Source organism: Pelophylax lessonae, assembly GCF_965119305.1.
Source record: "Pelophylax lessonae genome assembly, chromosome: 4".
Classification (NCBI taxonomy): Eukaryota; Metazoa; Chordata; class Amphibia; order Anura; family Ranidae; genus Pelophylax; species Pelophylax lessonae.
In genome coordinates this window covers 666,267,304-666,287,829 of record NC_138771.1, presented here as the reverse complement: position 1 = coordinate 666,287,829, position 20,526 = coordinate 666,267,304, and the positions used below count along the sequence as shown (strand labels likewise).

The following is a 20,526-nucleotide window of genomic DNA, read 5'->3' as shown; positions in this document are numbered from 1 at the left end:
CTCTTTTTCTCCCCCTCCATTTTCTTTTTCACATTTTCTTGTTTTTTTGGTGTGTTTCTTTTTCCTATTTCTAGTCTTCCTTTTCAATTTTCTTTCTATTCCACTTTTATCTGCTCTGAAACTCTGGATTAAATTTGGGATTGTAAACAATCTGATCCCCTGTGCTGGCGGGGCTGTGGCCACGTTGGAACCATCTACCATATCTTCTGGTCCTGTAAAAGCCTCCTGGGCTTCTGGAGAAGGGTGTCCGAGATCCTATCCATGGTAACATTGGATAGGATCCGATTGATTGAGCAATGAACAAATTCTACCACCCATCCCTGTGATTTCACTAGACTCTGAGCCAATTTCTCACATCTCCTGCCTTCCCCCACATATCTTTATACAACCGTCCCATACACCTAACCCAGCATGGAGGGGCTCAGTGAAGGTGGTGATGAAGGTGTGGAGGTGTCGGATCCGGTCACACAGATCATAAAATGAGATCCGCCCGGCCTCATAATCCAGATATATCCTGACTCTGTTACTGGAGAGATTGGTAGGTAAATGGATCTCATTACTGTCGTGTCTCACCCAATACTGATTATCATCCCTGTCCAAACACCAGGACTTCTTGTTATCTCCAATCAATGCCTGCTCTCCTTCCCTGTCTATACTGGGGTAACACATCCCAACCCTCCATCCACCTGATCCCCCAACATCCACATCCCAGTAATGTCTCCCCAAGGAGAAACTCTGACTGCTCATCACCTGAGGATAATCATGAAACCTCTCTGGTGTTTCTGGGTGATTCTGGTCTATATCTGACCTGGAAACAGTTTTCCTGTCATCTGATATCTGTAGATAATAATTAGCAGTGTTTCCATCCAGTAATATGTCTGCAGCTCCCTGTATAGGGAAATATACATTTACCTCTGTTATTATATCAGATAAGCCTGTGTGTAAGACCCCCGCCACACCCAGACCCCCTCCATCATGGAGGAGTTCCTCATGTCTCTCTCTGTCCTCATTATCTCCATCCTCAGTATCACACAAGTCACCTGTGTCTGATTCCTGTAAGACAGTCAGTGGATCCGTCATGTTACACAGCTCCTCAATGTCCACCATCTTCCTGGACAGCTCCTCCTTCTTTATTTCCAGATCCCGGATGGAGATGGAGATCCGCTCTGCCCGCCCGGAGATCTCCCTCAGGACTCTCTTCTCCAGGTCTTCCAGACGTCTCCTGAGATCTCTAAACAGGGCAGTGACTCTCTCGGTGTCACCAGCTGCTTCTTCTTCTACTTTCCTCCTGTGTTCCTGCAGACTCTGGACTCTTTCCTCCGTCTCCTCTCTCTTTGTCAGAAGTTTCTGCAGAACTTTCCTCAGTGTCTCCTTCTTCTTCTCAGAAGCCTCATCCAGCATCTCCACCTGGTGTCCCCGATGTTCTCCAACCAAGCTGCAGGCTGCACAAATACAGGTGTCATCCTCAGTGCAGTAATACTCCAGGATCTTCTTATGGACGGAGCATTTCCTGCTCTCCATGGACAAGGTGGGGTCACATAAGATGTGTTCTGGGGACTTTTTGTGGACTCTCAGGTGTTTATCACACAAAGAAACCTCACAGTGTAGACAGGATCTAACAGCAGGTACAGGAGAGTCCACACAGTGAGTACAAAAGACCCCGGACTCCTCCTGATATGGCTGAGCAGACAGAAAAGTCTCTATTATGTTACGTAGTGTTATGTTCCTGTGCAGTGCAGGACGACTCCTGAACCTTTTTCTACATACAGGACAGGAATATCTTCCAGACCCCTCCTGGGTATCCAGCACACCATCAATACAGACCCTGCAGAAGTCGTGTCCACATTTCAGCATTATAGGATCTGTATAAATGTCCAGACAGACAGAACATTCCAGCCCAGCTCTCAGATCAGCAGACGCCATCGCTGACAGCAGAAGAGAAATGAAAATGAAAGTCTTTGACAATAAATGTAATGTATAGTTAAATGGGTTACAGCATTTCTGCACAGGGCAAGGCTGAGATAATCTCTCAGGTGATTTCTTAATGGCAGTTTAGGAAAGTCCCATAATTGTTTTATATGTAAACTCATTTAAAGGAAAAAATACATTTTTCTCGGTTTCTTTCTTCGCTTGGATTGACCGTAAACTACATTGCTTAAAAAAAGCAGTAAAATAATTATTCATATTGAGGATTAATGGAGCACCAACAATTTTGGGTCCTCCTAATGCTTTTGTCTTGCATTATTTTGTAATTTTACCATCTCCCTCTATAATGTAAAGCAAAAATTACAAAATAATGCAAGACAAAAGCATTAGGAGGACCCAGCTCATGGGAATTAGCAATTTAAAGGAAGGGAGGCGAGGTACAAAAGGTAATTCATTAAAGTGATCCACATGACTGCTGCTTTGCTTAAATTCTTGCATATTTGTTGAAAGTCATAATGTACAAATCAGAGATACAGTGAGCTGACGTGTTTCCGCCTACACGGCTTTAGTCATAACTGAGAATATTACATGAAACTACAAAATAAATAGTAGTAAAACAAAGACTCCACCTTTTAATTAGCTCAACAACCACCTAATTACAAAAGCAGAACAGCTGATGAGGTTGTCATAGAGTCCATATTTAAAGGGATTGTAAAGTCAGGCCCGAAGCAAAAAAAAAAAAAAAAATAGGCGTAGGGCCTCATGATAAGGTGTACAGTATACACTTATCACAGAGGCTTAAATAGCCAGGGGTGGGGGATCACTTAGAGGTCAAGTGTCAGGATTGGTCAGAAGGCAGGATAGGTGGGAGTGTGCCATTGGGGGGCCAGGGTGCAGGGCAGAAAGTGAGGGATACCGTGAAGAAGGCTTAAGGAGAAGGAATCCAGGTATCCCTGTTTGCTCTGTCCCTGCTCTCTGGGCAACTGCCTGTTCCTTATGGCGGACCTCGAGTCTTTATCTGGTCAGCTCTGGGCAGCCGCTGCTTCCCGGGGCACTGCCTGGCTTCAACGCCAGGTGTCTTCACACGTTGGGAACACCGAGGACCCTGCGGGAACAGTTCCAGTCACACGCGCTCGAAGGTCCCTGGATGAAGATTCCTCTCTTGATAGGGCCCGACAAGCAAGCAGGAAGTGGCCCAGGAAGACTGGTGGCGGGTCGGGCCTGCCTGCTATAGGGGGAGACCCATCACGCGCCCTGGACCCTCGGTGCCACTCAGCGCTCGCCAGGACTGCTATGCTGCAGCTTCACCTGATCGATCAGAGGGGGAACTTTCCAGCTCAGAGGATGGAGAAGGCAATGGGCGGTCAGCAGTGGTGGAGCCGGATTCTGCTGCTGTGGGGCTTTGCCCTGGTCAGCCTGGTAAGTCCCTTGTTTCTCATTCTTTCCCTTCTTCTGTCAATGCTGTTATTGATTTGGGGTTGTGTGGGGTTGGGGGGTCCAGTGTTTTTCTCAGACATTAGGTGCAGGTACTCCCTTTTAGAGGCTTGTCTCCAACCACTACCCACTTCTGAGCACCGTCCCTTGGTTCCACCCTCTAACCACCTCCAAGCAACATCCCTTTTAGAGAAAAAATAGCCAAGTATAATTTTGTGGTGCTGTGGAATTTGATAATGATAGCAAGAGAAACAGTAAAACAGTAAAATAGATCCCCTGCATCCAGCAATTATAGACCTCCTCTGCAACAATAGATCCCCAACAAAATCAGAACCCCTACCGCAACAATAGTTTGCTTCCTGGAAAAACAGATCCTCCAGCAACAATAGAAACCACCGTAACAAAATACCCATCAGTGACAATAGATCCCCCAGCAGTCTGCAATAATAGAGCCTCCAGCACTCAATATCATTACATACTGTACATTCAGTGCTGGAGGTGCCAGAACTGTGTTCCCCCCGCGTTCCTGCTGAAAAAAATCCCTGGGCCTAGGACACTTCACCAAATGGTATTTAGAGGCATTATTTCTTACAAATATGTATACAGTGCAGGATGGGAGCTTAACCTGTTGCTGACCACCCCACGCAGATATACTGTGGCAGGGCGGCTCGGCTGCACATATTCACGTAGTACTATGTGAATATGTGCACGTGGTCTCAGTGGCACGCGCGCTGCCAAGACCGCTCTCCCACTGTGATTAGACAGAGCGGGAGTCGGGCAGCGGAAGGAGTGGTGGCGACTGGCGCCGGCCTCCCGCGATCATCAGAGAAACTGACAGAAGAGCCACCTGCTTATGTAAACAAAGCAGGCGGATCTTCTGTCACACAGGCAGAGAGAGATCAGAAGTTTCAGCTAAGCTACAACCCCGATCTCTCTGTGCCTGTCACAGAGCCCTTCCCCCACACAGTCAGTAAGCATATTTAGGCACACATTAACCCCTTTGATCACCCCAAGTATTAACCCCTTCCCTGCCAGTGTCATTTATACAGCAACAGTGCATATTATTTAGCACTGATTACTGTAGTAATGTCACTGGTTCCCCCCAAAAGTGTCATAAATGTCAGTTAGGGGTCCGATCTGTCCGCCACAATGTTGCAGTCCCACTAAAAATCGCAGATCGCCGCCATTATTAGTAAAAAACATAACATAAATAAAAAGTTCAAAAATCTATCCCGTAGTGTGTAAACGCTCTAACTTTTGCGCAAACCAATTAAAATACCCTTTTTGGGGGATTTTTTATACCAAAAATATGTAGCAAAATACAAATTGACCTAAACTGATAACAAAAATTTGATATTTTACATTTTTTTATTGGGAATGTTTTATAGCACAAAGTAAAAAAGATTGTGTTTTTTTCAAAATTGTCGCTCTTTTTTTGTTTATAGCGCAAAATCTAAAAGCCGCAGAGGTGAACACATACCACCCAAAAAAAGCTCTATTTGTGGGAAAAAAGGACACTAACTGTTTTTGGGTACAGTGTCACACGACTGCGCAATTTTTCGATAAAGTAACGCAGTGCTGAATCGCAAAAAATGGCCTGGTCATGAAGGGGGCAAATCCTTCCTGAGCTGAAGTAGTTAAAAGAGAGGGGCTGGCAGAAAGGCAATGGTTTAGGGTTACAAACCCTTTAAGCATATTTATTTGGACCCCAGTGTTGCCTTTCTTTCTCCCAGTCTTAGTGCTGTTGCACAGGGACTGCAAGGGGCTGCTACCAGAACAACTCAGGTACTTAAATGAATATGAATAAACATTTACCGGACTTCCGGTTCCGGTGCCGTATGGAGTAGCTGTACTCCACATCAGCTCCCACAACTCGGCCTGTTTACCTGCCTACAACACTAGCCCGGAACATCCCCGCCGCCTTAACACCTCAGGGGCAGCCCCCGTAGCAGGATGGAGCAGTTCCTAGATAAAAGCGGCCCTCGCACACAGCCTGCCCAGGCTCCTTCAAATGCCGCAGTCCCAGCCTCGCTACCCGACATGGCGGCGGCTCCTTCTATGGAGCTGAGTGCCAACCCCGCCTCCCTCCCTCTGCAGCATGACTCGGGCAGCACAGAGAGAATAGCCCAAGCAGCGGCTGCTCTCCTTTCTCCTACCATAGAGGCCACAGTGGAGAAAGCTTGGCAGGCTGGAATGCTTCTAATAAAAAAGGAGCTGGGAGAACATGCCATGAGGCTCAGTGAAGCCGAGCAGCGCATCTCCAATATTGAGGATGAATTGTATCAAGCTCAGGCCACAGAACAGATGCAAGACAAAACAAATCAGTTTATATTACAGAAGCTGAAGGACCTAGAGAATAGGTCTAGATGCAGCAATTTACGCTTCGTGGGCATACCAGAATCATGGGAACCTTCTCAGCTGAATGTACATCTCCCCGCCCCATCATCGCAAAATATTTAAACTACGCCATCCTTCAAAAATGTAGACAGATGAAATCCCTACACATAGATGGAATCAAGATACTGATCTTTGCAGACTACTCCCTTGCAGTCTCTAAAAAGGAGGAAGGCCTTCCAGCACATCTGTGCGGAACTTTATCACCAACAAGTTAAATTTACCATAATGTTCCCAGCCACTCTCCGCCTCAAAGCCCCGAATGGAGACCAGCTATCCTTTCAAGATCCTTCTGAGGCCGAGATGTACCTTCGCTCAATTCAAACAGGAAACCAACCAAATCCACTTACCAAAACATCTATGTTGCCTCGCCCATTGGACCAGTGCAGCCCGTGCAAGGACTCCCCAAAGCGCCTCAGATTCTCCAGACCTTCTAACCATTCCAAACCTCACCGACTCCTCCAGGCCCCCTTTGTACCTAGCTGTTCTATCTAATGGGTAAAACTCTCCTCTGTTTGGTTATCTGCAATATGTAAAACAGTATGCTTTAATTTCTTACCCACTGTATATGTACTGGGCTATGGTTCCTGACAAGCTCTTAGGCCTTTGGTACGCTCTATTTCCCACGATACTTCACCTTTTTCCTCATTATTGGGCCTCTCATTTTTGCTGGTTTCACACCTCTTCTCTTCTCAAACCCAATTCTGCCACGCCGTCACACCTACGGTAGTTATTACGGGCATCAATCTCAACTCCTGGAGGGCCAGTTTATGGAAGCTGGCTTTCTATAGTGATCCCATGCGGAAAAAAACAGAGTTCCATGCATATTTTGTTGTTTGGTTTATTTTCTCTTGTTTTCCTTTATTTCCCCTATGCTATGTCGCATGTTGTAATCTATACCACATTCTACCAGCCCAGCATATCGCATGCCATCTATCTCTGCCTTGTAATTCCACTGATTCTTCTTCCCACACCAGCCATCAGGGTTTGCTCTAACCCCTACAGTTCCCAAAAAGCAGCCCATATCCCCCTGCTGACAATCCCCCCATGAGAATCACATTGTTGAACAATAAGGGTAACTCCTCTAAACACAGCAGCTACGGCTGTGGAGTAAGCATCTAAAATTATCCAAAGCTGCCTCTGTAGTGCACATGCTACAGCATCTCTGACAGCTGGCGGTGGAGTGATATTCAGCTGTCAGGTTTGCTGTATCCGGAACTATAGAATCTGCATCTGAAAAATGCAGCAGACTGCCTGTTTACTCCAGGGCCAGTAGCTGCAGTGCTCAAATGGAGTTAAACATCCACATGACAAATGGTCCCACTTGCAGCCAATTGTGTCAATTAGCAGAAGTGCCAAAAAAGAATTTCTCACACCTTTTGACAGCAAAAAAGCTCTGGGTGTGTCAGGTGTGCCTGGAAATTAGGGTGTGCCCAGGCACACCTGGTAAACCCCGTGCACATGCCTATGTTCACGAAGCTACTCCCTTCACTGAATCCAGTCACGCATACATGAGTAAATGGTCTCGTATTCTCCAGCAACCTATCTCCCTTGTACAATGGGGTAAAAATGGGAATCCACCTTTAAAGTTTCACTCTGTGTGGTGTGGGGTTTTGTTTGATCTCTAGAGAGATTGTGGTAGTAAAGGTTTGCCTCCGTCCCTATATATATAGTAGGGGATATTATGGTGCCTCAGGCTAAAGGGGTGGGACTTTACGGGCAAGTGATAATGTACACCAGTTTATATAAAAACAATAGATTTATTTTGACATTGAGTATACATAAATCAAGAGAACACATATATTGTGTTGATAGGTGCTTGGGTTATCTTATACGAGAGACACAGTGCATCTCCTCCAAACTCTAGACGGTTTGATTATACCAGAAGAAGCTTTCCTCATCACAGTTGACGTAGAGTCACTATATAATAACATTCCGCACACTAAAGGCATAGAGGTGATAAAACAAACATTGAGACAACAAAGTGAACACAATAAAAAGTTCAATGAGTTTATCATAATGATGCTTGAGTATATCCTCAATCACAACTTCTTTATTTTCAACGGCTCATACTACCTACAAACGTGTGGTGTAGCTATGGGCACTAGTTGTGCACCATCATATGCTAACATTTATCTAGGAGCATGGGAGCAAGAATTTCTGGCAAAAGAGGAAAACCTCATCTTTGCGAATGACATCATTCTATGGCAACAATTCATAGATGATATCTTCATTATCTGGACTGGACCTGAAAATTTGATAAAAGACTGCTTAAAAGCTATGAACATCAATGACTACAACATGTTTTTTATGATGAATTATGACAAAACCAAAACCTCCTTCCTAGATACATGGATACTCAAGGACAAGGATGGTTCAATAAAAACAACACTTTACAGGAAGGAAACTGCAGGGAATACGATTCTACATGCATCAAGTTTCCACCCAACTCCCCTTAAAAAGGCGATTCCATATAGCCAGTTTTTAAGACTGAAAAGAAACTGTACAAGTGAAGAAGATTTTCAAAAAGAAGCTAACCTCCTTACAGTAAGACTAGGAAAAATAGGGTATACTAAGACCACCCTAAGAAAAGCGTACAACAGAGTCAAGAAAAAAGAAAGACATGAAATTCTATTCAAAACGAAAGACACCAAGAAACTAAAAGAACAAGAAAATACTCGCATATTTATGAGATTCACAAATGAGCATCAGAAGATTAAGAACATTCTTCAAAAACATTGGTCTATCTTAAAAGAGGATCCCACTGTAAAACACCTAATATCAGACAACCCCTTAAATATCCCCTACTCTGTGTGGTGTAGCAAGAGACTGCCTATAAGGTTCATCTGTTTTGGTATAAGACTCCTGATAAATTTGCATGCTCACATTCCAGAAGCTTTGGAGCAATGTTGGAGATGTCAAAGTGACATAGGTACCCACTACCATATTCATTGGAATTGTCCCATTATTAAACCTTTCTGGGCTTATGTCCAGACTCTTTTGCAGAATCTCCTGAATATAGCTATACCTTTACTTCAAAATCATCTTTATTGAGTTTTTCAAATAACAAATACAGAAAACAACAATTAGGTTCATTGAAGCATTAGTAACAGAGAAAAATATAAAGGACTGCTATAAACGAATCATGGTACACCAGTTACGTTATGATGCATATCAATAAAGTGAACCCAGGGGAGGGGGGGGGGGATAGGGTAAAATAGGGAGGGGGGTAAAGGAAGGTGAAAAACAGGGGGGACACAAAGATTTCCAGACGTAAGGGAAATGCACACTCCTAGGTTTATTCAAATATCAGAAAGTAACCGTACAGTTGGGGTTGTGAAGCCATATAGACCAAGTAGCGTAATATTTGACGTATGATAAGTAAGATAGATAAGAGGGCGAACAGCGTCTCCATTTCACTTTGATAATTAACATCACTAATCATCAGGGAGGCAGAGGGTTGGGTTCAAGTTTTCCATAATCTGGTCATGTTGAGTTTCACTGCGTGTAGTAGGTGAATTATAATTGTCTTATATGTTGGGGGAAATTTAGCAATACCAACAAGGAGTATGGCTAGAGCTGGGCAAGGATTGACCTGGTGGCCTACAAGTTCAGAGATCAAAGTGAAGATGTGATTCAAAAAGGTATGGGTGGATTTACCTGACCATATGATAGAGTATAAGGAGCCATGGGCACCACATTCAATCCAGCAGTGTTGGGAGTAATTTGGGTAAATTGTAGAAAGTCTTATGGGTGTTAGGTACCATCTGTGAATACATTTTATGTGCTGTTCCCAGTGGTTGGAGCAGTGTGAGGCTTTATATCTGTAATGGGATGTTTTCTCCCACTCTTGGTCTGCATTTAATATTTCTAGATCAGATTCTTATTTAGACAAAGAAGGTGGTTTGGGGGTCAGCGCTATGTAAAGTAAGTGGGAGTAAAAAAAGGATATACCTTTGCCTGGGTAAGGTTGGCTGTTGAGGTATTGAAATATAGGTAATTGGAGGTTTGTTTCGACAGGAATATTAGTTGAGCTAAGACAATTGCATATTCTTAAATATGTGAATATATTGTGAGGGTGAAGTACATACCTGGTTTGTAGGTATCGGAAGGATGCCAATTTATGGTTTATACGGAGGTCTAGTAAGGTGCTTATACCAGAGAGCTTCCATGAAAGAAGGTTGAGGTTTGGGATCAAAGAGTGTAGGATATCTGTTGGCAATGGAATATATATTAAAGGGTGTAAGAAGGAGGGGAGGGATAAACATGTAGACCAAGCTGTCAAGGAGGTAGTGATGGTAGAGTAGTTTGGTTCGATTCCAAAGGTCTCATGAGAGCGTAGGAGGAGATGGAGTCATGGTGTTGTTGGGTGGAATAGGGAGGTTTTCATCCAGGACCATATATTTTCTCTGGTGGAGTGCCACCAATAGTACAATGGGTCCAAAAGTGTAGTCAAACCAGTGTATGCCTTAATTTTTATTTTATCTATGGAGATATGGAGTGAACGTAAGATGGCTTAAGAAAACATTTTTGTACTTTTTGTAAACAATCCAATGGCACAGCATTCACTTGTTGCTGACCAAAAGTAATGATCACAGCTCTCCCACTGACCCTGACCTGCAGTGCTGGAATCTACTTTGTACATCCTGCTTGGCAATTATCATCCTTTTCTGTACATCTTTCTGGAGGATCGGAATGGTTTAGCCGTGATCTTTTCATTTGAACAGTAACAGATTAAATCTGAAATTCTGACATCCAATCTCCTTGACCACAAGCCTCTGTTTGTGGATACAAGATAAAATACTGTATATACATATACTGCATATCCTTTTCTTTAGGCATTTCTGGGTAAGCATATATTCATTTACATACCCCTTCATCTTAGTCCCCTCTTTACACTTACTCATCCATATTTTTCTCTTCCTTATTTTTCCTTTTTTCTTCTTTTTACCTTATTTTCCCCTTTGTTTTCTCCCCCCCCCCCATTCCTTCTTTTACCTCTCCGCCTTCTTCTCTTTCCTCCCACCTTTATTTTCCCCTCTTTTTCTCCCCCTCCATTTTCTTTTTCACATTTTCTTGTTTTTTTGGTGTGTTTCTTTTTCCTATTTCTAGTCTTCCTTTTCAATTTTCTTTCTATTCCACTTTTATCTGCTCTGAAACTCTGGATTAAATTTGGGATTGTAAACAATCTGATCCCCTGTGCTGGCGGGGCTGTGGCCACGTTGGAACCATCTACCATATCTTCTGGTCCTGTAAAAGCCTCCTGGGCTTCTGGAGAAGGGTGTCCGAGATCCTATCCATGGTAACATTGGATAGGATCCGATTGATTGAGCAATGAACAAATTCTACCACCCATCCCTGTGATTTCACTAGACTCTGAGCCAATTTCTCACATCTCCTGCCTTCCCCCACATATCTTTATACAACCGTCCCATACACCTAACCCAGCATGGAGGGGCTCAGTGAAGGTGGTGATGAAGGTGTGGAGGTGTCGGATCCGGTCACACAGATCATAAAATGAGATCCGCCCGGCCTCATAATCCAGATATATCCTGACTCTGTTACTGGAGAGATTGGTAGGTAAATGGATCTCATTACTGTCGTGTCTCACCCAATACTGATTATCATCCCTGTCCAAACACCAGGACTTCTTGTTATCTCCAATCAATGCCTGCTCTCCTTCCCTGTCTATACTGGGGTAACACATCCCAACCCTCCATCCACCTGATCCCCCAACATCCACATCCCAGTAATGTCTCCCCAAGGAGAAACTCTGACTGCTCATCACCTGAGGATAATCATGAAACCTCTCTGGTGTTTCTGGGTGATTCTGGTCTATATCTGACCTGGAAACAGTTTTCCTGTCATCTGATATCTGTAGATAATAATTAGCAGTGTTTCCATCCAGTAATATGTCTGCAGCTCCCTGTATAGGGAAATATACATTTACCTCTGTTATTATATCAGATAAGCCTGTGTGTAAGACCCCCGCCACACCCAGACCCCCTCCATCATGGAGGAGTTCCTCATGTCTCTCTCTGTCCTCATTATCTCCATCCTCAGTATCACACAAGTCACCTGTGTCTGATTCCTGTAAGACAGTCAGTGGATCCGTCATGTTACACAGCTCCTCAATGTCCACCATCTTCCTGAACAGCTCCTCCTTCTTTATTTCCAGATCCCGGATGGAGATGGAGATCCGCTCTGCCCGCCCGGAGATCTCCCTCAGGACTCTCTTCTCCAGGTCTTCCAGACGTCTCCTGAGATCTCTAAACAGGGCAGTGACTCTCTCGGTGTCACCAGCTGCTTCTTCTTCTACTTTCCTCCTGTGTTCCTGCAGACTCTGGACTCTTTCCTCCGTCTCCTCTCTCTTTGTCAGAAGTTTCTGCAGAACTTTCCTCAGTGTCTCCTTCTTCTTCTCAGAAGCCTCATCCAGCATCTCCACCTGGTGTCCCCGATGTTCTCCAACCAAGCTGCAGGCTGCACAAATACAGGTGTCATCCTCAGTGCAGTAATACTCCAGGATCTTCTTATGGACGGAGCATTTCCTGCTCTCCATGGACAAGGTGGGGTCACATAAGATGTGTTCTGGGGACTTTTTGTGGACTCTCAGGTGTTTATCACACAAAGAAACCTCACAGTGTAGACAGGATCTAACAGCAGGTACAGGAGAGTCCACACAGTGAGTACAAAAGACCCCGGACTCCTCCTGATATGGCTGAGCAGACAGAAAAGTCTCTATTATGTTACGTAGTGTTATGTTCCTGTGCAGTGCAGGACGACTCCTGAACCTTTTTCTACATACAGGACAGGAATATCTTCCAGACCCCTCCTGGGTATCCAGCACACCATCAATACAGACCCTGCAGAAGTCGTGTCCACATTTCAGCATTATAGGATCTGTATAAATGTCCAGACAGACAGAACATTCCAGCCCAGCTCTCAGATCAGCAGACGCCATCGCTGACAGCAGAAGAGAAATGAAAATGAAAGTCTTTGACAATAAATGTAATGTATAGTTAAATGGGTTACAGCATTTCTGCACAGGGCAAGGCTGAGATAATCTCTCAGGTGATTTCTTAATGGCAGTTTAGGAAAGTCCCATAATTGTTTTATATGTAAACTCATTTAAAGGAAAAAATACATTTTTCTCGGTTTCTTTCTTCGCTTGGATTGACCGTAAACTACATTGCTTAAAAAAAGCAGTAAAATAATTATTCATATTGAGGATTAATGGAGCACCAACAATTTTGGGTCCTCCTAATGCTTTTGTCTTGCATTATTTTGTAATTTTACCATCTCCCTCTATAATGTAAAGCAAAAATTACAAAATAATGCAAGACAAAAGCATTAGGAGGACCCAGCTCATGGGAATTAGCAATTTAAAGGAAGGGAGGCGAGGTACAAAAGGTAATTCATTAAAGTGATCCACATGACTGCTGCTTTGCTTAAATTCTTGCATATTTGTTGAAAGTCATAATGTACAAATCAGAGATACAGTGAGCTGACGTGTTTCCGCCTACACGGCTTTAGTCATAACTGAGAATATTACATGAAACTACAAAATAAATAGTAGTAAAACAAAGACTCCACCTTTTAATTAGCTCAACAACCACCTAATTACAAAAGCAGAACAGCTGATGAGGTTGTCATAGAGTCCATATTTAAAGGGATTGTAAAGTCAGGCCCGAAGCAAAAAAAAAAAAAAAAATAGGCGTAGGGCCTCATGATAAGGTGTACAGTATACACTTATCACAGAGGCTTAAATAGCCAGGGGTGGGGGATCACTTAGAGGTCAAGTGTCAGGATTGGTCAGAAGGCAGGATAGGTGGGAGTGTGCCATTGGGGGGCCAGGGTGCAGGGCAGAAAGTGAGGGATACCGTGAAGAAGGCTTAAGGAGAAGGAATCCAGGTATCCCTGTTTGCTCTGTCCCTGCTCTCTGGGCAACTGCCTGTTCCTTATGGCGGACCTCGAGTCTTTATCTGGTCAGCTCTGGGCAGCCGCTGCTTCCCGGGGCACTGCCTGGCTTCAACGCCAGGTGTCTTCACACGTTGGGAACACCGAGGACCCTGCGGGAACAGTTCCAGTCACACGCGCTCGAAGGTCCCTGGATGAAGATTCCTCTCTTGATAGGGCCCGACAAGCAAGCAGGAAGTGGCCCAGGAAGACTGGTGGCGGGTCGGGCCTGCCTGCTATAGGGGGAGACCCATCACGCGCCCTGGACCCTCGGTGCCACTCAGCGCTCGCCAGGACTGCTATGCTGCAGCTTCACCTGATCGATCAGAGGGGGAACTTTCCAGCTCAGAGGATGGAGAAGGCAATGGGCGGTCAGCAGTGGTGGAGCCGGATTCTGCTGCTGTGGGGCTTTGCCCTGGTCAGCCTGGTAAGTCCCTTGTTTCTCATTCTTTCCCTTCTTCTGTCAATGCTGTTATTGATTTGGGGTTGTGTGGGGTTGGGGGGTCCAGTGTTGGTCCTGCAGCCCCCTTCGCCTCTTCCGTGGCAGACCCGCGGTCTGCTGGGACTGGGGTGCCTGGCCTACAGGACCTGGTTTCTGGGTTGCGGTCGCTGGTGCAGCATTTGGATGCGGCCCCCTCGGCCGTCGCTGCACCGTTGGCAGCATGGGTGACGGGGGCGGCTGCGACTCCGCCTTCAGCAGGCACTGCTGTTGCGGCGCCCAGCACAGGGTCCTCTCAACTGGTTGGATCGCATGAGACTTCATTACCGGCGCTGGTGGGGGACATGGGGGATGATTCCGGGAGCGGAGGTAAGTCGGTGGACACGGTTCGTCTGGTGGATTCTGCTAAATGCGAAGTCTACGTGTGCTTTGAGGGCCCTTTGGGGGTGCATCTCAAGCCAGAAGTGCGAGAGAAGATTTGGAAGTATGAGTAGGTAGAAATTTTTACATTTCTCCCTCTGGAAAAAATGTATTTGGACAGGGTAAAGCCGGAGGACTCCAAGAAGGAGGACGAGGAGAAGCGGCGGTTGATCCCGCACACGTTTAGTAATTGTCTTCAGGCATTCGCCATATTGGCTAGTGTGATAGGGGAAAAACACCCCGGAGAATTGTTCAGTGCTTTTTTTCTATTTGGATGCCATCAGCGAGGCCCATAGGGTGTACGGGGGGAGTCACTTGGCTCCGTTATGACGAGAAGTTACGTCAACGGAAAGCTATCCGCCCGGCCTTGCGTTGGGATCATAAGGACATCAGCCTGTGGATGCATCTTATGACCTCAGCGCGGGCTTCTTCATCCTTTTTTCCAAGCAGGGTCAGTAGTCCAAATGCCCCTGGACAGTCGGTCGCAAAGTGCAAGGGGTTCTGTTGGCAATTCAATGAGGGTACTGTGAGGGATTAGCTCGGTGGTAGGCGTGGATGACCCCTTTGGGGGTGCGTTTTCACAGAGAGATAGCCGATTAGAGGTTGAAAACAAGACTGATTTATTCATGCAATTTACTTAACACAATTGCAAGCATCAAAACAGCCAAAATAAAATAAAAGACAAAATAAATCCTTGCCTCTGTGGGCGGCTACCTTCTCACGCTGGAACCTACCTAAGAAGTCTTTCCAACCTACTGTTGGGCCGACACTGCTGATCCTACAGCAGACACTCAAATGTCCATTTGTTTGCTTTTCACACAGCACAAACATTGTCCATTGAACATGTCCCTTTGTTTTCTTTCACACAGCACATGTTCATTTATAACAGGATCCTTTACTCTTCAGATTCTTCATATTGAACACAGTTCATTTAACAGGTCCCTTTACTCTTCACACTCTTCACATGGAACACTTTGTCTTCTCACCTTTGAGACGTCTTCACTCGTGGTTACCCTCCTTAGCTTCACATCGCTTTAGGGGGTCTTCTCCCATGCTCACCAGCTTGTCGGGAGGCACACATCCGACTGTCCCCCTCTCCCAGCCCACACGGCGACAGGCGGCAGCAGTCCTTCTCCCATGCCCACACGGCGTCGGGAGGTACACGTATGTCTGTCCTCCTCTTCCCAGCTCACACAGCGACAGGAGGCAGCACTCAATAGATTTTCTCTGGACAAATTATAGAGTCCTTGATCTCCTCATTCTGAACAGCTGAATGGTTTCAACTTCCTGCTGGCTCTCTCTGCAGCCAACACCCTATAGTATCAGTGAACTTTCAAAGCAGGTGGGAATGTGTCTCCTCTCAGTGACTACATTCCCAGATTTACCTGACTTCCTGTCACATACCCCCCCCTCTTGTTTCAACCCTAGGGTTGGGACACATATTTCCAGGCACGCATGTGTCAGGCACTGCTGACTCACTGATAAGCCTCCTATTATCCTCAAGCTTCCGGATGAAACTGTTTTGTCATCTTCATTGACAGATTTCTCATAACTGCCACACAGTTTGTCTCTCATCTCATATACACATTCTTCAACTGCATTTTTGGCATCATTTTGCTCCTTCTCGTTTCTGTCATCTTCATTGACAGCTTTCTCATAAATGTCAGACAGCTTGTCCCTCATAACCGTCTGTCCAATCCACCATGGAGGACCGTGATCCATAGGCAACTCAATTGGGCTAGTCTTAATGTCTTCAACATTCTTAAGACGCCTCTCTCTGCAATCCATAAATGTTTTCCACAAAACTTTGAGAACCTTTGCTTCACTAAGCTTTGTTCCAAGTAGGGACTCTTGACATCCCTCTGTGACTTGAGTTGCCTCTCCATACAGCTGTACACAATCATTGACTTTTTGTTGTAAAAGGGAATGATCTTCCTTCTTGAGCTTTGCTTGCTCTAAGATGCTGTGCAGAGGATTTTCCAATTGAGACAACAGGCTGTCACACATTTCTTCAAAGTGACCCCTGTTCCTTTTCCCAGAGATATCAATATCATTCACCAAACATTTCATATTCATAGGCAGATCGGAAGCATTTGCACTCATCAACTTCTTAAACTTTTCGCCCTCCTGAGCGAGTCGCAGTAAAGGCCTACTATTTGATTTGATATTCAGTTTATATTTCTTACCAAACTCTTCACAGAAGTAGTCAACCAGAACATCATCAACTTTCCTTACACCAACATAGGGGTTAAAGGCAACAACACAGTTGAACCCAGCGATCTGGGTGGTATCCATTATAGACCTCCTCTCTGCATCAGTGAAGAAGCATGGAACTGCAACACATTCTTTTACAGGTTTCTTCAATGCACTTTCTGCTGAACTATTTGACCGCTCAAGGTCACCTAGTTCTTTTTCTCTATCTGAATTCCACATGGAATGCATCTCAAGATCACGATCAAACTTCTGCCACCCGTCTTTCACCAGTTCCATTTTGGAAACACTCCCTGAAAGGCACTTATTCATTTGCTTCACGTTTTCACCAACAGCCTTAGTTTTCCCCACTAGGTTTTCAGCCTGAACTGAGAAATCATCACATTTCTTACTCAGCTCCTTTGTTTGCTGAAGCTCTAATGATACATTTTCCAATGCTTGAAGTTTTTGAAGGAACGGTTTATTCCAAAGGGGTGATTCAAGCCACATGTCATCACATTTCTGAGGCTCACTCAGGACAGACCCCAAAACACTGATCCTTTTAAAAACTGCATCAGGCACACTATCCCCTCTTTGGGACAGATCCTCTGTTGCCTGGAATTCCTCTTCCAGTTCCTGCAACGGAATCTTCATCTCTTCTACTTGCTGTTCTAAGGCTCGCTTAGACTTTTCTAGCTCCTGAACTCTTTTCACAACATCATCCTTGGAGCTGACCAATTCTTCCATTTCTGTACGCAGCTGTTTGTTAACACTTTCTAGTTCAGCCTTACACTCTAGAGCTTCCTCCAAAGAGCGAGCCAAGAACAGGGCTTTGCTCTCGTTATCACGCACCTCCGTTTCTGCACGGGCGCGTTCTTCTGCATATTTTGCAGACACAGTCTTCTCTTCACCAAGCATCTGATCAAACTTCTTTTTCACATCTTCAACACACTGTAATGAACCAACGCTTTCTTCCATGCGTTTTTTCATATCCGCTATCTGAGCTTGCAATGTTGCGACTTGCTCTGATAGGTTTTTCTTTGCTTCCGCCTCCTCTTTTAATTGTTCCAGGAAGCCATTTTTCTCATCTTCCATTTGTTTGAGCTTTGTGCTAAAACTCAGCCTTTGACACCTCTCTTCCTGTAAGAGTTCCTGCGTGTCTTGCAGCTGCGATTCCAAGATAGAAAAATCTTCCGCAATTTCTCTAGATTTGCTGTCTGCTTGAGAAAGCTGATTTGTAACATTGTCCAACTCAACCTGCAGTCGGTTTGCCTTCTCTGACAGCTTAGCACACAATCGGTCACCTTCTGACACCTTGACTTGCGATTCCAGAAGCTGTGCCTCTACTTTTTCCCTCTTATGTTCACAATCTTCTTTTCCCTGCATAAGAGCCTTCACCTCATTGGCTAGCATCTGGGAATAAGAATGTAATTCTGCCACACAGGCTTCTTTCTCCTTTAACTGCTGCTGGACACGTTGGGCTTCCCCTTTCCAACTTTCACAGTCCGCACGCCATTCATTTACCACATTGCTTAAAGTAGTGAGCTCATACACAGTACTCAGTAATTTAGCCTCTCTTTCACTTTTCTCTTTGTCGCTGAGAGACAATGTCGCTTTCAGAGCAACATTCTGTTCCTGCGACTCCTGCAGGTCTATTTTTGTAACTTCCAAACACTGAAGACTTTTTTCCAGCTGATTACGCAACTCCAACATATCAGCCATACTTTGCTTCTGCAAAGTCTGAATTTCACTTTCCTTTTCCATGAGGATGGTATCTTTCTCCATTATAGTCTCTCTGCGTTTTTGCAACTCGACCAAAAGAAGAGCAGTGGATTCTTCCCACTGTAACACATGAGACTTGAGTAGTTCATTCATTTCCTGCAAGTTTCTATGCTCCATTTTAAGCAATTCCAAGGCTTGTTCCTTTTCTTCCATTTTCCGTTGCAAGGCATCCAATTCAGCCCTGCACACATACTCGGTTTCCTCCAAACCGATGGCCTCCATTGGCTGCTGGCGTCTCTGTTTCCAGCCTGCCATGCTCTCTTGATGAGCCTTTTGTTGAGCTGCAAAGCTCTGCTGAAAATCCGCATTTGCCTGCTGTTGAGCTGCATTTGCTTGCTGTTGAGCTGCATTTGATATAATCAGATGTTTCAACATCTCCTCCATTTTGAGTTTACTTTTCATCTGAGCACACTGCGTCTCCATAGCAGTTTCATCAGTGTTGCTAGGGACAACAACCTTCCTCTTTAGTAGACTCTCTTTAGGCATGGATGGGGCTGGTTCAGACGGCAACATCCCCTCCATCCAAAGAATCCGGTCTCTCATTTCATCTATCTTTGCATTTTTCAGGCGTTTGGACCGCCCCATCTTCAATAACTCCACAAACAAATTTTTCACAGTCCAGCAAACAATTTTCAGACCACTGTCTCTTCAACACATGTAGTTTTTCTCTCTCTTGCAGGATCTCTTTTCCTGCGCACACAGTTTGTGCAGTCACTTGCACCAGACACAACAAAGTTCATCAAAAAATTTTGAGACCCCTGTCTCTTTAAAACACTTTTTTTTTTTTTTTTCTGTCAGGATCTTCTCTCCTGCACACATAGATTGTGCAATCTCATGCACCAGACAAAGTTCATCAAACATTTGCACTTCCTTGCAGGGATCTTGCTGCTTCTGCCCACTGCATACCTCCACCATATGTGAGGGATTAGCTCGGTGGTAGGCGTGGATGACCCCTTTGGGGGTGCGTTTTCACAGAGAGATAGCCGATTAGAGGTTGAAAACAAGACTGATTTATTCATGCAATTCACTTAACACAATTGCAAGCATCAAAACAGCCAAAATAAAATAAAAGACAAAATAAATCCTTGCCTCTGTGGGCGGCTACCTTCTCACGCTGGAACCTACCTAAGAAGTCTTTCCAACCTACTGTTGGGCCGACACTGCTGATCCTACAGCAGACACTCAAATGTCCATTTGTTTGCTTTTCACACAGCACAAACATTGTCCATTGAACATGTCCCTTTGTTTTCTTTCACACAGCACATGTTCATTTATAACAGGATCCTTTACTCTTCAGATTCTTCATATTGAACACAGTTCATTTAACAGGTCCCTTTACTCTTCACACTCTTCACATGGAACACTTTGTCTTCTCACCTTTGAGACGTCTTCACTCGTGGTTACCCTCCTTAGCTTCACATCGCTTTAGGGGGTCTTCTCCCATGCTCACCAGCTTGTCGGGAGGCACACATCCGACTGTCCCCCTCTCCCAGCCCACACGGCGACAGGCGGCAGCAGTCCTTCTCCCATGCCCACACGGCGTCGGGAGGTACACGTATGTCTGTCCTCCTCTTCCCAGCTCACACAGCGACAGGAGGCAGCACTCAATAGATTTTCTCTGGACAAATTATAGAGTCCTTGATCTCCTCATTCTGAACAGCTGAATGGTTTTCAACTTCCTGCTGGCTCTCTCTGCAGCCAACACCCTATAGTATCAGTGAACTTTCAAAGCAGGTGGGAATGTGTCTCCTCTCAGTGACTACATTCCCAGATTTACCTGACTTCCTGTCACAGTACGTGCCGCTTTGGTTCAGCGTGTCAGTACAAGCACGAGTGTTCCGGATGTGGGGGCAGCCACCCCCTATCCCGTTGTGTTAAGCAGAACAGGGGCCGTCCCAGAGATACTGCGAGTAAGAGGGAGGACGTCAGTGAGAGTGCCTTTCCTAAAAAGGTATCCGGATAGGGCAGCTGCCTGGATTCTGGGT

General features: G+C 45.1%; 3 protein-coding genes across 3 annotated transcripts in view; 1 reads left to right on the top strand and 2 right to left on the bottom strand.

The window, feature by feature from the left end:
• LOC309554214 (E3 ubiquitin-protein ligase TRIM39-like) overlaps positions 1-20,526 on the top strand; it is a gene marked incomplete at its 5' end in the record, with an annotated part of 188,106 nt that overhangs the window by 76,345 nt on the left and 91,235 nt on the right. The gene's annotated exons all lie outside the window — the stretch shown is intronic.
• LOC309554224 (tripartite motif-containing protein 14-like) lies at positions 352-1,932 on the bottom strand (the record flags this gene model as incomplete). The annotated part of the gene is made up of 1 exon (XM_082255857.1): positions 352-1,932. The coding sequence occupies exon 1, from the start codon at positions 1,921-1,923 to the stop codon at positions 352-354; it is 1,572 nt and encodes a 523-aa protein (XP_082111983.1). The 5' UTR covers positions 1,924-1,932.
• Positions 11,144-20,526, bottom strand: part of LOC309552460 (uncharacterized protein) — a gene marked incomplete at both ends in the record, with an annotated part of 66,079 nt that continues 56,696 nt past the window's right edge. The window contains 1 exon segment of the mRNA XM_082253431.1: positions 11,144-12,748. Coding sequence (XP_082109557.1) covers positions 11,144-12,748 — 1,605 coding nt within the window.